This window comes from Onychostoma macrolepis, chromosome 24 (assembly GCF_012432095.1).
Source record: "Onychostoma macrolepis isolate SWU-2019 chromosome 24, ASM1243209v1, whole genome shotgun sequence".
In the NCBI taxonomy this organism is placed as follows: Eukaryota; Metazoa; Chordata; class Actinopteri; order Cypriniformes; family Cyprinidae; genus Onychostoma; species Onychostoma macrolepis.
The window spans coordinates 4,412,581-4,430,689 of record NC_081178.1 but is presented as its reverse complement, the minus strand read 5'-3'; the positions used below and the strand labels follow the sequence as shown (position 1 = coordinate 4,430,689).

General features: G+C 36.6%; 1 protein-coding gene across 1 annotated transcript; it reads right to left on the bottom strand.

Moving 5' to 3' along the window:
* Positions 1-8,751: 8,751 nt before the first annotated feature.
* LOC131533009 (uncharacterized) lies at positions 8,752-14,182 on the bottom strand. Its single transcript, XM_058764987.1, has 3 exons — positions 13,127-14,182; positions 9,882-9,961; positions 8,752-9,759 (listed from the first exon to the last, which is right to left on the bottom strand). The coding sequence occupies exons 2-3, from the start codon at positions 9,894-9,896 to the stop codon at positions 8,845-8,847; spliced, it is 930 nt and encodes a 309-aa protein (XP_058620970.1). The 5' UTR covers positions 9,897-9,961; positions 13,127-14,182; the 3' UTR covers positions 8,752-8,844.
* Positions 14,183-18,109: the final 3,927 nt, after the last annotated feature.

Sequence of the window (18,109 nt, the reverse complement as noted above, 5' to 3'; positions counted from 1 at the left end):
TGGAGATGTTCTTCGACAGGAGATCTGTTCCGCTCCAGCTCTGCAGCACAGCCATCAGCATGGAAGAATAGGAACAATATGTCACATAGCCAACAAAATGTAGTATATAATGTCAGGATTATTAGAAATCAACAAACTACAGCAGAGGTGAAATGCAATAATAATAATATACAAAACATACAAAAAATCTTAAGATACCAGAATTCATATTTTTAGGTTTTACAGATGCATGATGATATAGTTGAAATATATTGTGAAAAATTCATATAAAGTTATTTAATAAGATTTCTCAGATCACCTGTGTTTCCTGTATCTCTGTCAGCAGCTCTCATTACAAATTTTCTTGTAACTTCCCCTGTTTTAGGTATTTTTTTCTGACGCTCCTGAAATCACAGTACAATTGATCAATATTTGTTTGCAATGAAAGTTCAAAATGTGTTTGAAATAGTTTCAGCCCATTAGTTCATGTAAGTGACGTCACCGATTGACCCCACAGTGCAGACTTTTAGGTTAAATTAATTAGCTTATAGTGACTTCCATTTATCTATTGACAAAGTATCAGCAAAACATTTACAAAACTATCAAAGCCGCTCATCTACACATAAAAGGTGCTTAAAAGCTCAAACGTTCATTAATAAGAGCTCAAATGTATAAGTTACCTTACCTTTAATTTTTAGCCTCTAGTGTTATAGTTCACGGTTGTGAGACACTATACCACTCCTGTAAAGTAAAGATTCAACAGAAACGTGTCAGTAACATGTAAGAAAGTGCCAGGAACAGTTGTATGTATTATTTGTGTAACTTTAGGGACTAAACTTACCTGAAAGCAGTGAAAACAGCAGAGAGACAGCCTCTCACTACTTGTCAGCTGAGTGAGTTGACGCCCTGTTACCATGGTAACCTCCTCCGCTTCAGTTTAAATGCGATTTGAATGCTCAACGCGCGCGCTCATTGGCTCATTTGGTTATTTTCAAAACAGCAGCTTTTTCTATGCGGTTTGGCCGTTCGTCCTCACGCAAGCGCTGCACCATGTCACTGAAACCGAACACTTTGAAAACTCCTGCTAAGGTGAAGATTTAAAAAAACTCCGGTTGCAGTGTTATCATGCAACGTTAGACAGCAAAACCAGAGTTTTTGGCTTGTGACGTCAGAGCCTGCGCTGTTATCTCCGCCTACTTGAAACTTTGTCAGGCTTCTGATTGGCCAACATGGCCTAAAACACATCAAAGTTACGCATTTACATAAATAGTACAAAAGTCAAATAAAATGTCCTGAAATTTCATCATGTATTGTTTAGTAGGCCTACATCAAACTGTAAATTGAATGAGAATATGAAAGCAGTGAATGCAAAACATTGTTTGAAGTCAGTGTATATAATTAAAACAACAGGATATACTATTCTATAATATAACATATAATATAATATAATATCATATGAGGCATGAATATAATTTCACATATAAACACAATTAAACACAATATGAGCTTTATGTTATGCATTTAAAAAATATATTTTCAAAATGTATTTCAATATATTTAACAGTGTTTCACATATATGTGAATATATTACCTTTCTGTATGGGAAAACATTGGGATTTTAGTCAAAAATATTTGAAATGGATTTGAAATGTGGGTCAAGATCGGCAATACTTATGTGGCCCACATATCTATATTTGACATCTGGGCCAAATACTACATTTGACATCTGGCCCATGTCTTGTGTGCCGTCTTAAACCCGGTACCACCTCTGCCAAACCCGGGCCATGTTTGGCCCACATGTTGTATGCCAGTGACGGATGAATGGCAGATGAATATATGAATATATATATATATAAAACAACAGAATATATTATTCTATAATATACTATATAATATCATATATTATATAATATCATATGAGGCATGAATATAATTTTGCATACAAGTAAACACATAATAACACACAACATGAGCTTCATGTTATGCATTTTAAAAATATATTTTCAAAATATATTTAACAGTTTCACATTTATGTGAATATATTACCTTTCTGTATGGGAAAACATTGGCATTTTACTCAAAAATATTTGAAATGGATTTTAAATATGGGTCAAGATCGGCAATACTTATGTGGCCCACATATCTGTATTTGACATCTGGGCCAAATACTGCATTTGACATCTGGCACATGTCTTGTGTGCCGTCTTAAACCCTGTACCATCTCTGCCAAACCCGGGCCATGTTTGGCCCACATGCTGTATGCCAGTGCCGGATGAATGCCAGCTGTGCCAGATGCATGCCAAATCTGGGCCAAATTTGTTTGCTGACTGGGAGGAGCTTCCAGTGCATAAGAAAGTACAGACAGACATACATGATGCAGGCATACATAGGAATAACACAGCACAGATGGAATATAACACTAATATAAGAAAAACAGAAAAGAAAAAAAATGCACTATATACAGAAGTAGAAATATAGAAAAAATTGAATTGTTTAAATGAATCTACAGAAATGTTATTTTCAAGAGAGCAGTTACAAATGTACAAATTTCGGACTTTATGTATAAATATGTCAGTTACGATGACAATGTATGGTCATGAATGTTTTAATTGTTCAGGCTGAATATAGCCTGTAGGAAAAAACAGTTCTTGTGCCTGGCTGTTCTGGTGGTCGATGCTCTGTAGCGCCGACCAGAAGGCAACAGTTCGAAGAGAGAGTGGGCTGGGTGTGTGTGCGGGGTCCAAAGTGATTTTCTTAGCCCTTTTCCTCACTCTGGAGATGTAAAGATCTTGGAGGTTGGGCAGAGGGGCACTAATAATTCCCTTTAACATCTGATACAAGATACACCACCACTTCAGTCTGAATCATCAACAGAGGTTTGATTGTTTAGGGCCGGACAACAGAAAAATCCAGTCTTAAGAATGAAGTAGATGCTGTAGAGCATGTTCAAGCAAGATGGATATGCTTTTAGTAATGTTGTGTGTTCTAACAGCTGTTTGTAATCTGTTTTGGATGCGTATCCTTTCTTTGAATTTGTGATACCTCTATATATTCCCACACAGTTTTTGGATCTCAAACTGAAAACAGGATCGCCGCTTTCACCTGGCTGACCTACCGTGGACATCAGAAACGCATTTCTTTGGCTTTTCTCATTCATGGCAGAGGAATCAGTGATATCTTTGCATGTATGCATTTGAAGATTCCCCTGGCTATCAAATGTGTAGAAATATAAATCCTCGTTCTTACCGGGTGCGCAAATGCAGTCAAGTAAACCTTTACCCAAAGCATTGCTAGTGCTGTGTTTTTAATCATTTAAAACTTTCAAATAAACAAACAAACATAAATTGTCACGAAGAATGTTTTAAAACACAGTTGTGAGAACACCGGCTAGGTGCTAGTCATCGTTTTAACCACCAGATGACGTTAAAGTACCATGCGATGAAATCTTAACAGTAATCTATGGCAAGCCGTTTTGACTTTTATTTATTCTCAGGATATGACTTCGTGATATCAACAATTCAGTTCTTACTAGTTAAAATGTTAATTCTTGATATCAGGAATTAGATTTCCACTAGTAACAATGGCTATTTTTGATATCAGAAATTGCATTTCCACTAGTAACAATGTTAATTCTTGATATCAACAATTGTATTTTCACTAGTTAAAATGCTAATTGTTTATATCAAGAATTAAATTACAGATATCAACAATTTAATTCTTGATATCAACAATTGTATTTTCACTAGTTAAATGTCACCATAGGCTGCCATTCAAAATCAATTGTTGATATCAAGAATTAACTTCTTACTAGTTGAAATTCCAATTTCACATATCAGAAATACAATTCTTACTAGTAAAAATGTTTATTCTTGATATCAACAATCTAATTTTTGATATCAACAATTTAGTTCTTGATATCAACAATTTAATTGTCACTAGTGACAATGTTCATTTCTGATATCTGAAAATGTATTTCTGATATCAACAATTGAATTCTTGATATCAACAATTGAATTCTTGATATCAAGAATAGACATTTTTACTAGTAAGAATTGTATTTCTGATATCAAGAATTAAATTGTTACTAGTAAGAAATTAATTCTTGATATCAACAATTGATTTTGAATGGCAGCCTATGGTGACATTTAACTAGTGAAAATACAATTACAGATATCAACAATTTAATTCTTGATATCAACAATTTAATTCTTGATATCAACAATTTAATTCTTGATATCAACAATTAACATTGTTACTAGTGGAAATCTAATTCCTGATATCAAGAATTAACATTTTAACTAGTGAAAATTGAATTGTTGATATCAAGAAGTCATATCCTGAGATTGAATAAAAGTTAAAACGGCTTGCCATAGTAATCAACCTTTTTGCCATAGAATTGACAGCCTCATTTGTCAGAGCTTCGTTTGACCGTCACTAGGGGGCGCTAGATAATTTAACTTTCCTTTCCATTCAGCACAACCAGAGCTTCACCTGGAGGGCACAAGTAGGGCTCGCTGCAGTCCACAAGATCCAGGGGGCGTGGTTGGAAAACAAAAAAACTAAATTTTAAACAAAAATAAAGCAAATCATTTACCTTGTCCGGGTTCGAGCGTTCAGGTATTCTTGTAGGAGAGCAAGTCGACGAAGCTGGAAAACTGAGATCTCCATTAATTGCTCTGATTCTTATAAGTGTACATTGCAGGTAATTTAAAATTTGCACTTTTGTTGTTTTTTGGTTGTTTTTCTCCTACAAACCCATAGGGGGCACTAAAACGACATCTGCTATATCTATCTAAGAGACAATTGCCATTAGACTTGTGGTAGTTTTCTACTACCATAACTAATATATAGACACAGACACACACACACACACACACTATATATATATATAGTTGAAGGAAATTTGTTCCTTAGCATTGAACATTAAGTGGCATTGAACAATGTATAGTCAAGATATTAACAACGTGAAAATGTATTACTATTTGAAATTGGGGAGACCGGGGAGTGTTGCAACACGGTCAGTTTGACAAGTCAGAAAAGAGCTGTGGTCATGTCATCAATATCATACGCTCCATTCACATTTTTTTATGTTACAGAAGAAGTGGCATGTGAATGTGAGCAACATTGTAGATTTTATGACCAAAAAACTGATTTTCAGGAAAGAAACCAATATTTTTCATTAAGATTATTTTTTGCCTTGCAATCATTGTGTTGTAGATACAATCTTTTGACTTTACCTAAAGTAGCTGTTTCTCTAGTTTAATTTGATACTTTGCATTCATACTAACTTAAACCCCACATGCTAAAACAGTTAGCTATGTTTTGGCTGTTTGGGTGGGGACAGTTGTAACAGTTCATTAAAAATGTTACAACCAACTCTTAATGTTTACAATGAGTCCAGTTATCGGTAACACTTTACAATAAGGTTCATTAGTTAACAACATTAGTAAACATGAACTAAGAATGAACAATACTTCTACAGCATTTATCAATCTTAGTTAATGTTAATTTCAGCATTTACTACTGCATTATTAAAATCACAAGTTGTGTTTGTTAACATTAGTTAATGCACTGTGAACTAACATGAATAAACAATGGACAATTGTATTTTCATTAACTAACATTAACAAAGATTAATAAAGATGAATAAATAGTGTAATAAATGCATTGTTCATTGTTTGTTCATGTTAGTTAATACATTAACTCATGTTAACAAATGACACCTTATTGTAAAGTGTTACCCAGTTATCCAATCACATCCTCTATTGAGGCAAAGTCATGTGAGGTTTTTGTTGCACATCAAGGGATTTATGTAAAATGTGCTTCCGTTCATAGTTTATGCGCATACCTTTTTATTGGACAAAAACACTATCCGCCTCAAATGAGCACATATGTTTTTTTGTGCACAATTTTAGAATTTCTGCGCATCTTGACATTTCCATCCAGCATTCCAAAATTCACATAAAAATAGGTAGATGGCAACACGGCTAGTGACTGAACAATTATGCGACAGGAACATAGTACACACACACACACACACACACACACTCACACAAACACACACAGCAATTGTTTTTGTGCTAAATTTAAAAGGAATACAATACGTTTTTTGTCACTTTAAATGGTTCACTTTATTCAAAACTGATTATTTTTTGTTCCTCAATAAAGTTCTTGCATAAATTGGCAGTGTGGGTCTTATTTCAGCAAATTACTTCCCACTGTTACATCTGTCCCAAGCCTGTGTTACAACTCACCCCAGTAGTGGGGTAGGTTGTAACAACGGAACTCTTTGTATTTGACATTAACTCACACAATCTGTGATTATGCAGTACACATCCGAGTGAGATTTATTTGTAGTAGACAAATGTGGCTACGATATATCAAAGTTTGAGAGATCTAGCACAAACAACCACTGAGTTACTGATGCTCAAACAAAAAGTGTTACTATCATACCCGGTCTCCCCTATATATATTTATAGAAATATTACTATTAGAAAATGTTTAGAACTTCTTCAACTACTTCAAAGAGTTTTAATCAATAACTAAATACCATTACCAAGGTACAGACATTGTAATGTATGCTTATACTCATTGTGTTTCCCCGCTGCGCTGACACTGTAGCTCAACTTTAGCCTGAGCACTGGCTCCCCAATGACAAATCTCAATCTGTGTGAGAGAGAGGCAGGGCAAGTACAAACGAGCAGTGAGTGTTCCTTTGCCTAGAGCTTGGGGAATTTAGACAGTGTAGTAAGTAACACTCAGAATGTGTTTTTTAGTCATGCTCCATTCCTTTGACGCAGAAAAACAAGGCGGTCAAACAAACACACAGAGGGTGCGGCGTACGCTGCTCTAGGCTTACTACGTAGAAAATCAGCTGCGTGCTGTAGTAGCCTTGAAGAGATTCCACTGGACTTCATTTGGACTATTCTCAAAGAGAGCAACATACGCGTTTAACAAATAACGTTTGAAAGGAAAGTCTGGTGTTTGACGGACTTCTGCATCCGGTGACTGCATATACTAACTAAGGTTAGCTGACTCCATAAACTAAAGTTAAGGTCTTGAATGATAAAATGAGCTAATGCTGATTCTTTAAATTACTGTTGACTTCTTATCAAATAATTACCATTATGTGAGATGTATTTAATTGGTCTTGTTAGATAAAGAATAGTGAATGATGTATGTAGTAATTTGCCATGCGGAAGTGTACAATTTCAACAAAAGAAAATAAATACTTTAAAAAATGTGGAATATTCTGATGTTTTTTTTTTTCAAAACTATTACAAATCTTTCATAATACATCAGTATTTTTATTGGTAAAACACAGTAATAAAAAACAAAACAAAACAAAAAAATATAGGCTATATATAGGCTTATGAAAAAGATTGGTATTTAGATTGAAAATAACTCTTTTCCCCGGTATCAGTTTTAAAGTAATTTTAACAGCACAACATTGTATAAACTTTTCCAAGCTTCTTTACAAATGATGTTTTTTTCATGAATTCGCAATAAAATATTTTTGGTGATGACGCACATAGAATACGGAGAACATTCGAGAACGTGCTGGAATCTCTGGCTCATGAGCTCAAACACTGAAGCATAAAAATAAAGGACTAAACCCGGTGTATAAACTTTTCCAACTTTCTTTTCAATATGTATCCCCCGCCACGAATTCGCAATAAAACATTTTTGGCGAAAATTTGGCCTAATGGGCTTCACCCACATCTGAACACTTTACACATAAAACACAACAAGAGTTGTGTTTCTGTTTTCATCGTATGTGAAATGTTGGTTGTTTGATGTGAAATTTCAGTAAAGATATGAATTGGAAATGTTATAATTACAGTGTACATTTACTGTCTCTATAACAGCAGCATATTAACTTAAGTTACTCAATAAACTAAAGTTAAAGTATTGAACTTTTATTTTAGTGGTTTTTATATCATTGTGTGTCTTTGATGTTTAAATTATACAAATTATGTAGTAATCTGTTACATGTGTACATGTGTTACTGTGTACATGAATAAAAATATTACAAATATTTTTTACTGATTATATTTTTCTCTAAAGCTATTGCCAGTCTGTGGTATTACAATAATACATATATAGGCCTATTGTAAAACAGAGGATATGTTATTAAAAACTTGTATTTGGAAATGTTTACATTGAAAATTAAAGACATCTTTTATGGCAAAGAAAGAAGATATTTCATTGTCTTTTCTACAGTATCAATTTTGCAGTAATGTGTTAATGTGAACACCACACTGTATACGTATTTCCAACATCAAACTGGTTGCTTATTTTATTCTGTAAATAAAATAAATTTATCAATTCTATTTGGTACCTATGCACCAAAAGTAATTTTTATGTTTATTCATAAAAAAAAAATAAAATAAAAAAAAATCAGCTCCATATATATGTCTTGTGTTTTCCATCTATTTATTTTATTTATTTATTTATTTTATGACAACAATCATCTATCCAATACAGAGAATGTCAGAATGTTTGGGAATATTTACACAATTTCATACATAAGTTAAAAAAAAAACTGAACATTTTAAAACAGAGTAAAACAAGGTTTGAAGCTGTGTTGTCAGAAAGACATTGTGCCTTTGGTCAGAGCTGTCGAGGAGGAGCAACTGCAGCACCTACGGTACACCGCCACGTCACTTTAGTGCGAGTTTTTTGGCATACGTCAGCATGACATCAGAACACATTGCAGCGCACTCAGACACATTTCTAACAGCACACATCTCACAGGGATCACCGGTGATGGGTTCAGTACAGATTTTGCATATTTTTAAAGAGCCTAAAGAGAGGGTATGATGTGGATTCCCTTTAACATTTGAGGCCAGATACACCACCACTTCATTCTGAATCATCAGCAGAGGTTTGATTGTTCAGGGCCCGCCAACAGAAAAATCCAGTCTTAAGAATGGAGTAGATGCTGTAGAGCATGTTCAAGCAAGATGGATTTGCGTTTAGTAATGTTGTGTGTTCTAACAGCTGTTTGGAATCTATTTTTGAGGCACATCCTTTCTTTGACTTTGTGATACCTCTATATATTCCCACACATCTTTTAGATCTCAAACTGAAAACAGGATTGCCACTTTCGCCTGGCTGACCTGCCGTGGACATCAGAAGCTCATTTCTTTGGCTTTTCTCATTCATGGCGGAGGGATGAGTGATATCTTTGCATGTGTGCACTTGGCGATTCCCCTGGCTATCAAATGTGTAGAAATATAAATCCTCGTTCTTACCGGGTGCACAAATGCGGTTGAGTAAACCTTTACCCAAAACATCTGTTTGCCCGAGTAATTTAACAAGGCACTGATCTTTGTCATGAAACATGTGCTGTTCTTTGGGAAGTTCTGCCTCATAAATCAGAACAAAGTCTGTGGTGGGGAAGAAAACATAGGCGTCATATAGACGAGCGAACTCAAATGTATGACAGGCAGTCAAGGTGTAATCATTCCCCAAGTAGACTCCATAGCAGGACTTGATTTTGTTTTCTCGTTTCAGTTTGATCAAGCATACTGGCTCTCTTGTTAAGCGCAATTCATTCCAGCTCAAGATCTCAGACTGTCTGAAGATCTCTCCGTTTGTGAACAACAGTGGACCTGGATGTGAATTTAACATTTCAATGCAAGCTTCCACATCAGCGGCGCTCATGCAAGGAACGGACAATCCTTCGTTTGTTATGCTGCAGTTGAGAGACACATCATCCTCGTGGCTTGATGAATTGGAAGAGGGACCAGTGGTCTCAACAGCTACAAACACAGTCTGAAACACAGAATACGCATATGAACATGTAACACTTATTTGTCTCTCTGAGAGATGGTAGGTACTTTGATACTATGTATAAAAGCATTTATTATACTCATAACTGTACAGTTTGTTTTTACCTGTTGCATATTCATGAATGCAGTTTTCGTATGCGTGTCCTTTTGAACCTTCTCAACTTAGTTGTTTGATGATCAATGGTCTGAAATACACAGAAATGTATTTACACAGCTAAATTAATCAATTAATGTCATGTAATGTAGATGAAGGCTAGTGCTTTAATATTTGATCATTTTATTAACAAACAAATTAAGTTGTGGATTTACATATCGACCCTTATTATTATCGACCCGACTTTTATTCAAAGGGACTTACATGGCATTCAAGGTACACATTCTGTCAGTTCTTGCTTCCCCTGTGAATCAAACCTCATGACCCAGACAATGCTAGCGCTGTGCTCTGTAGTTTGAGACCCTCCTCCCCACCTTAATAGGGTACTTTATCTAACTTTCAATTTGAGTAAAGGCTAAATTTGACCCCAGTTTCAAAGACAAGCCTTAAAGGATGCATGCGTCGGGGTACTCTCATGAACTCACAGCGAAGACTGACACGGAAGAGAAGTCACTGAATAAAGTTATATTTGTTTTCTTTCTGCACAAAAAGTATAGCTTCATAAAATTAAGGTTGAACCACTGATGTCACATGGACTATTTTAACACTACCTTTCTGGGCCGTGAACGTGGAAGTTGCATTGCTGTCTTTGCAGAGACAGAAAGCTCTCGGATTTCTTCCAAAATATCCGAATTTGTGCTAATTTGGGCTTCAGTTTGACTATTCTCAAAGAGAACAACTTACATACCTGTTTAACAAAGAACGTTTCAGGCTGAGCTTTTCAAAAGAATAATAAAACAATATTAATAATATTAATATAGAATAATCTAAAAATGTTTGATGGACTCAAACACCTAAGTGGGGGTGGTGATGGCATAATAATTATTGTGGGCTGGCATTTACAAGAGAGACATATTGCTAGCAATTTGAAATTGCTTTTTTAAAATGAAGTCAAAGAGGTATGATGGGAGCGGGAAAGATCTGCAAGCCGGGACTCAAACACAGGACGCACGAAGCGCAACGGTAGGCTATCACAGGTAAGCACTGTGCCCACGAGACTATCAGCGACAGCGCACATCGTCACTGAATTATGTACATATGTATCACAGAGCCAAGGTCTCTGCAGGAAAGTCATGGGAGTTATCAGATCGGTGGGCGAGGCCAAAACAGAGGGGCGTTTCGACCATGTTACCTGGATTGGCTGACGTCATAGTGACGGGTAGGTTTAGGGGTGGGGCCAGGTAAGAGGGATCAGGTGTGTTCGACTTCATGCGGCGCCATGGAAACCGATCGGCGGCTGACTTGAAGAAGTGCATGCCGGTTAGAAAATTTGTCCGACTTGAACCGGCGCCGACGTCACGTCACTGTCACGTGTGGCATCAAAGTACCGCGAGAGCGTTTCGAGAGCAGCCGGCAGCTCGCGCAGTTTCTCCAGAGCGACTGCGGGAGCGCTGATGAACACACAGCTGTTTCACGATTGGCCAAATTCACCACATGACAACAATGACGTGTGTTTCTAACATCTTCGATTCCAATACAGCTCACAAATATTATTTTACTAGGAAAATATCACAATCGTGTGAAAAAATGGAAGCTAAGCCAAACTTTGAACATTTTATAAAAAGAGATTAAACAAATGGTACTACTACATTAGATAAAATTAAGAACAAAAAAGCCAGAAAGACCTATGAAGCTTTTTGTTACTTTAAATTGTTGTAATTTTACCCCTGGCATGAATTGTTTCACTTTACATATTCTTATGAATGTTTATTTGTTTTTATACTTGTTGTGAGTTGTATATGCTTGTACAAACCTTTGTATAATTTTTGCATAATAATAAAAAAATACTGCCCACAAATCTGTTTTAGAACAGTAAAAGCTTTTTACTGTATAGTCACAATGTTATAATGAGTCACATTTAATAATAAAAAAACACTGATAAAGGCTTATTAGTATTTAAATAGTACATATTTATGTTGAACTTTATTCTTGAACAGATGGCACTGTATTAAGCAGTATATAAAAAGTGTTTCTGTTGCTCATGAAACCATTTCTGAAACATCTGTACATTTGACAAATATTGCATGTTATTAGGCTTGTTTGATTTGAGCAAAATCTGCGCAGAACCGATCACCGGTGATCACCGCGAGATGCATGCCGGTTAGAGAAGTGTCCGAGTTACGTCCGCCTTGCTCTGATGTCATGCTGACGTGTGCCAAAAAACTCTCGCGACGGCGAGGCGGCTGTGTCTGATTGAGCAGTCGCGCGCAGTTGCTCTCCACCGACTGCGCTGATCAAAAGCATGATGGGAAACGACTGACCGACGACACAGCTTAATGATCGAGAGCATTGAGAAGTGAGCATTGAGCACAGACAACCTTGATGCTGCATTCTCTTCTAAAATGTTTTATTTTTTAAATCTGATTACATGCGATTATATATCTAAATTATGCATGATTATTCCCAAACACTATAGTGCGATCTCTGTGTGAGATATGTGATTGTTGTCATATTTTCTATAAAAATCTAAAATACATGTTTGAATTAAAATAAAAATGGATGATAAATACGCCTTTCGTTTGGAATTAAATAGCAAGCACTTTGAGTGTCTTGTTAATCATATTTATATTCATATAAAAGCAACAGGACTGAAATTATATCATGTTTATCAGCAGCACAGTGAGAATAACGCGATATCAGCCTTTGATCTCGTAGGTATCGGTTCCACTTCGAGAGGGCAGAACTGTCCGTCTTGACTGCACTTATTTCACTCCTCCCCTCACTGCAGCCGCCTACTCTCGCCTACATTTCAGGCGAGGCGCATCTCAAACAAGCCTATTCGCTTCATCTGTGATAAGAGTATCCAAACACCGCGAGAGCATCACTACCGGGAGCAGAACGTGTCCGACTTGACATCTCCGCTTTCAATTCCGCCCCCGACTGCAAGCGGCTACTCTCGCCGATAGGTCTGTGCGGCGCTGCATGAAGTCGAACACACCTATCATTTGAGACGGCGCTGACAGTGCGCCTACAACAGCACATGCGCGAGGTGGATGTTGAGAGCGCGCAAGTCAAGTTGGTGGTACTGCGCATGTGTCGAGCTCGTCCTCCGCATTCATCCACGGCGAGTATACTTTGAAAACAGCGCAGACGCGGCTGTGCGCGAGACGGAATGGACCGCGGAAAGTGAAGTATACCCGGCCAAGAGAGCAGACGGATCCTAAAGCACTTAATAATGGTAAAGTAAACAACTTACCTTGTCCGGATTTGCACTTGTATTCCAGTCCAGAAATCCAGAGATCCAGCCCGTCACACTGAGGTGAAACACTTGCAAGGGATACTTATAAGAAGACATGATGCCAAATTCTCGGCAATCTGAAATTGCTGTTGCGGGACTCGGGATGTCCGAAGCGCACACTTATGCCTTGCCCGCGAGAATGCAGTTGACTCGATGTTGTGCTGTTCATTCATGTTGAACCACGGATGTCCAAAGTGCACATGTCGATAAAGCACACTTTCGTCTTGCGGTGCCATCCGCGAGGATACCATCGAGCCGATGTCGAGCTGTCGAGCTGTTTATTCATGTTGAATCACAGACCGCTCACAGGAATGACATGACATCGGTCTTGAAGCGAAATGACATGACATCCCATTTGAAGCGAATTGGAAGTTCGCGAGCTGGGACTCGAACTCCAGTTGCCCGATGAGTATCGGCATTCCATGTCGGCGCGCTGTCCACTAGGCTATCCACCTCGAAGCGGTTGGCTGTGAGTTCTGATATACTTATGTATATCTCTAGCGCCCCTAGCGGGGAACCACTGAAATTTCCGAACGTTAGTAACATGAAGCCGGTTTCACTGAAATCACGTGACTTTGGCAGTCGTTTGATACGCTCTCTAAATCACTGGTTCAAAACAAATGATTAGTGCCCCCTCAGATTTCTGAGTCAAGTGGATTTTGAATGCAGCTTCCAAAAGACAAAAAAATAGCCGAATAATATTTTTTATATACACCGGCGTGATTAGAACATTCAGTGCGGCACAGCATCAGTTGCTTCGCGCTTTGGCTGGCGCTGAGCCAGAGACAGACGCGTTTTTACAGCGCTGCACCTTGTAACCAATCACACACGATTCTGTTGAGTTTATGAATGCAAAGACCAATCAGAGGCGTTAAGAGGAGTCATCGCTGAAATGTTTTGTTCAGTGCGCGCGCTCGCTGCAGGAATTCTACTCTCTGACCATTCTCTAATCAGAAACAACCAAAGTGCAGCTGACATATATATATTCTATTAACAATGATATAAAAGTAATGTCTAAGAAAGTTTAGACCAATCTTTTACTGTGAAGTGCCTACTCTGTTTGCAAATACCTGCTCAAACATGTTTATAATAAGCTTAACAATAATAATTTAGTTTCTCAGTTATAAAATGTTGTTTTTGTATTGTATGATAATACATGCAAAGCTTGTGTGCATCTATGTTATGAAATCACGTGGGCAATATTGGTGATTGCTAATGTAATAATATAGTTTCTCCTGATGAGCCTATCAACATGCTCACTAATTTATTTAATTTATTCATTAATTTTAGTGTGTGTGTGTGTGGGGGTGCTTTATTTATTTTGAATAGTAACAATATGTAGGCCTATATATTATAATAAATATAATGTACTGTTTTTGCTGTACTTTGGTTCAAAGAAATGCCGGCTTGATGAGCTGAAGACACTTCTTATAAAAAAACAAAAAAACATTACAAATCTTACTGTTTAAATAATTTGACTGGTAATGTATGTATTGTCACCATGTTTGCTTTGTCTTTGCCCGTTCATTGTGTTGCTCACGTCTGTTTTGTGTTTTCTCATGCAGTTTCTGCTGTCTCCTGTTTTCCTGGGTTCCAGTTTCCTGCCACTGTTTTGGATATTTTGGATAATGCACCCACAATGTCTTGACTCTTCTGTTGTTTATTTGTTTGTTTGTTCCTAATAAACTGTTTAACTGCACTCGCAAGTGAATCTCAAGTTATTTTATGTGATAGTTATATGTATACACATTTCTTTTTTCCTCACATTCTTTCTTGTAACTCTTCTCTCAGTCACACACCTGACTGAATGGCTCATTATGGAGCTCATTATGCGGGCCTTTGTCTTCTCAGGTGTGAGTCACAACCTCTCGCATAGAGCCTTTCCACTCAAAAAGTGACTTAGAAAATTTAAATCAATATATTGTTTTCTCTGAATGAGTGAGTTAGATTATTTTCAGATAATTTTGAAGCAAATATTCTAGGCTACAAGATCCAGTTCTCAAAAGTCTTGTGAACAAATGTTCTGTATGTGTTTTATGGCCTTATTTCAGTTACTTTAAAATTTTAGTTTTTGTCTAACCACGCATAAACGTTGTTTTCTCAAAAACACAATCATGTACGTACATGCTGCTCACATATTATTGTAGCCCAGTTTGTGCTGAATACAGTGTTTTTAGACTTTAGCCATTAAAATGTTTATAAGCAACTGAAAAAAGCACAAATGTCAGGGCATGTCAAAACTTCTCCAGGGCCCCAAAACACCCTCACACCCCAGAGGGTTAAAATTTGCACTTTTGTTGTTTTTTGGTTGTTTTTCTCCTACAAACCCATAGGGGGCACTAAAACGACATCTGCCATATCTATCTGAGAGACAATTGCCATTAGACTTGTGGTAGTTTTCTGCTACCATAACTAATATATAGACACACACACACACACACACACACACACACACACACTATATATATATATATAGTTGAAGGAAATTTGTACCTTAGCATTGAACATTAAGTGGCATTGAACAATGTATAGTCAAGATATTAACAACGTGAAAATGTATTATTATTTGAAATTGGGGAGACCGGGGAGTGTTGCAACACGGTCAGTTTGACAAGTCAGAAAAGAGCTGTGGTCATGTCATCAATATCATACACTCCATTCACATTTTTTTATGTTACAGAAGAAGTGGCATGTGAATGTGAGCAACATTGTAGATTTTATGACCAAAAAACTGATTTTCAGGAAAGAAACCAATATTTTTCATTAAGATTATTTTTTGCCTTGCAATCATTGTGTTGTAGATACAATCTTTTGACTTTACCTAAAGTAGCTGTTTCTCTAGTTTAATTTGATACTTTGCATTCATACTAACTTAAACCCCACATGCTAAAACAGTTAGCTATGTTTTGGCTGTTTGGGGTGGGGACAGTTGTAACAGTTCATTAAAAATGTTACAACCAACTCTTAATGTTTACAATGAGTCCAGTTATCGGTAACACTTTACAATAAGGTTCATTAGTTAACAACATTAGTAAACATGAACTAAGAATGAACAATACTTCTACAGCATTTATCAATCTTAGTTAATGTTAATTTCAGCATTTACTACTGCATTATTAAAATCACAAGTTGTGTTTGTTAACATTAGTTAATGCACTGTGAACTAACATGAATAAACAATGGACAATTGTATTTTCATTAACTAACATTAACAAAGATTAATAAAGATGAATAAATAGTGTAATAAATGCATTGTTCATTGTTTGTTCATGTTAGTTAATACATTAACTCATGTTAACAAATGACACCTTATTGTAAAGTGTTACCCAGTTATCCAATCACATCCTCTATTGAGGCAAAGTCATGTGAGGTTTTTGTTGCACATCAAGGGATTTATGTAAAATGTGCTTCCATCATAGTTTATGCGCATACCTTTTTATTGGACAAAAACACTATCCGCCTCAAATGAGCACATATGTTTTTTTTAAATTTTAGAATTTCTGCGCATCTTGACATTTCCATCCAGCATTCCAAAATTCACATAAAAATAGGTAGATGGCAACACAGCTAGTGACTGAACAATTATGCGACAGGAACACAGTACACACACACACACACACACACACACACACACACACACACACTCACACAAACACACCGGCAATTGTTTTTGTGCTAAATTTAAAAGGAATACAATAAGTTTTTTGTCACTTTAAATGGTTCACTTTATTCAAAACTGATTATTTTTTGTTCCTCAATAAAGTTCTTGCATAAATTGGCAGTGTGGGTCTTATTTCAGCAAATTACTTCCCACTGTTACATCTGTCCCCAGCCTGTGTTACAACTCACCCCAGTAGTGGGGTAGGTTGTAACAACGGAACTCTTTGTATTTGACATTAACTCACACAATCTGTGATTATGCAGTACACATCCAAATGAGATTTATTTGTAGTAGACAAATGTGGCTACGATATATCAAAGTTTGAGAGATCTAGCACAAACAACCACTGAGTTACTGATGCTCAAACAAAAAGTGTTACTATCATACCCGGTCTCCCCTATATATATTTATAGAAATATTACTATTAGAAAATGTTTAGAACTTCTTCAACTACTTCAAAGAGTTTTAATCAATAACTAAATACCATTACCAAGGTACAGACATTGTAATGTATGCTTATACTCATTGTGTTTCCCCGCTGCGCTGACACTGTAGCTCAACTTTAGCCTGAGCACTGGCTCCCCAATGACAAATCTCAATCTGTGTGAGAGAGAGGCAGGGCAAGTACAAACGAGCAGTGAGTGTTCCTTTGCCTAGAGCTTGGGGAATTTAGACAGTGTAGTAAGTAACACTCAGAATGTGTTTTTTAGTCATGCTCCATTCCTTTGACGCAGAAAAACAAGGCGGTCAAACAAACACACAGAGGGTGCGGCGACGCTGCTCTAGGCTTACTACGTAGAAAATCAGCTGCGTGCTGTAGTAGCCTTGAAGAGATTCCACTGGACTTCATTTGGACTATTCTCAAAGAGAGCAACATACGCGTTTAACAAATAACGTTTGAAAGGAAAGTCTGGTGTTTGACGGACTTCTGCATCCGGTGACTGCATATACTAACTAAGGTTAGCTGACTCCATAAACTAAAGTTAAGGTCTTGAATGATAAAATGAGCTAATGCTGATTCTTTAAATTACTGTTGACTTCTTATCAAATAATTACCATTATGTGAGATTTGGTTTGGTGAGATAAAGAATGACTATCTGTGCTGTTGAGTGAATGATGTATGTAGTAATTTTCCATGCGGAAGTGTGAATTTTCAACTAAAAAAGAAAATAAATACATTAAAAGTGTGGAATATTTCTGACTCTGTATTTTTCTTCAAAACTATTACAAATCTTTCATAATACACCAGTATTTTTATTGTTAAAACACAGTAGACATAT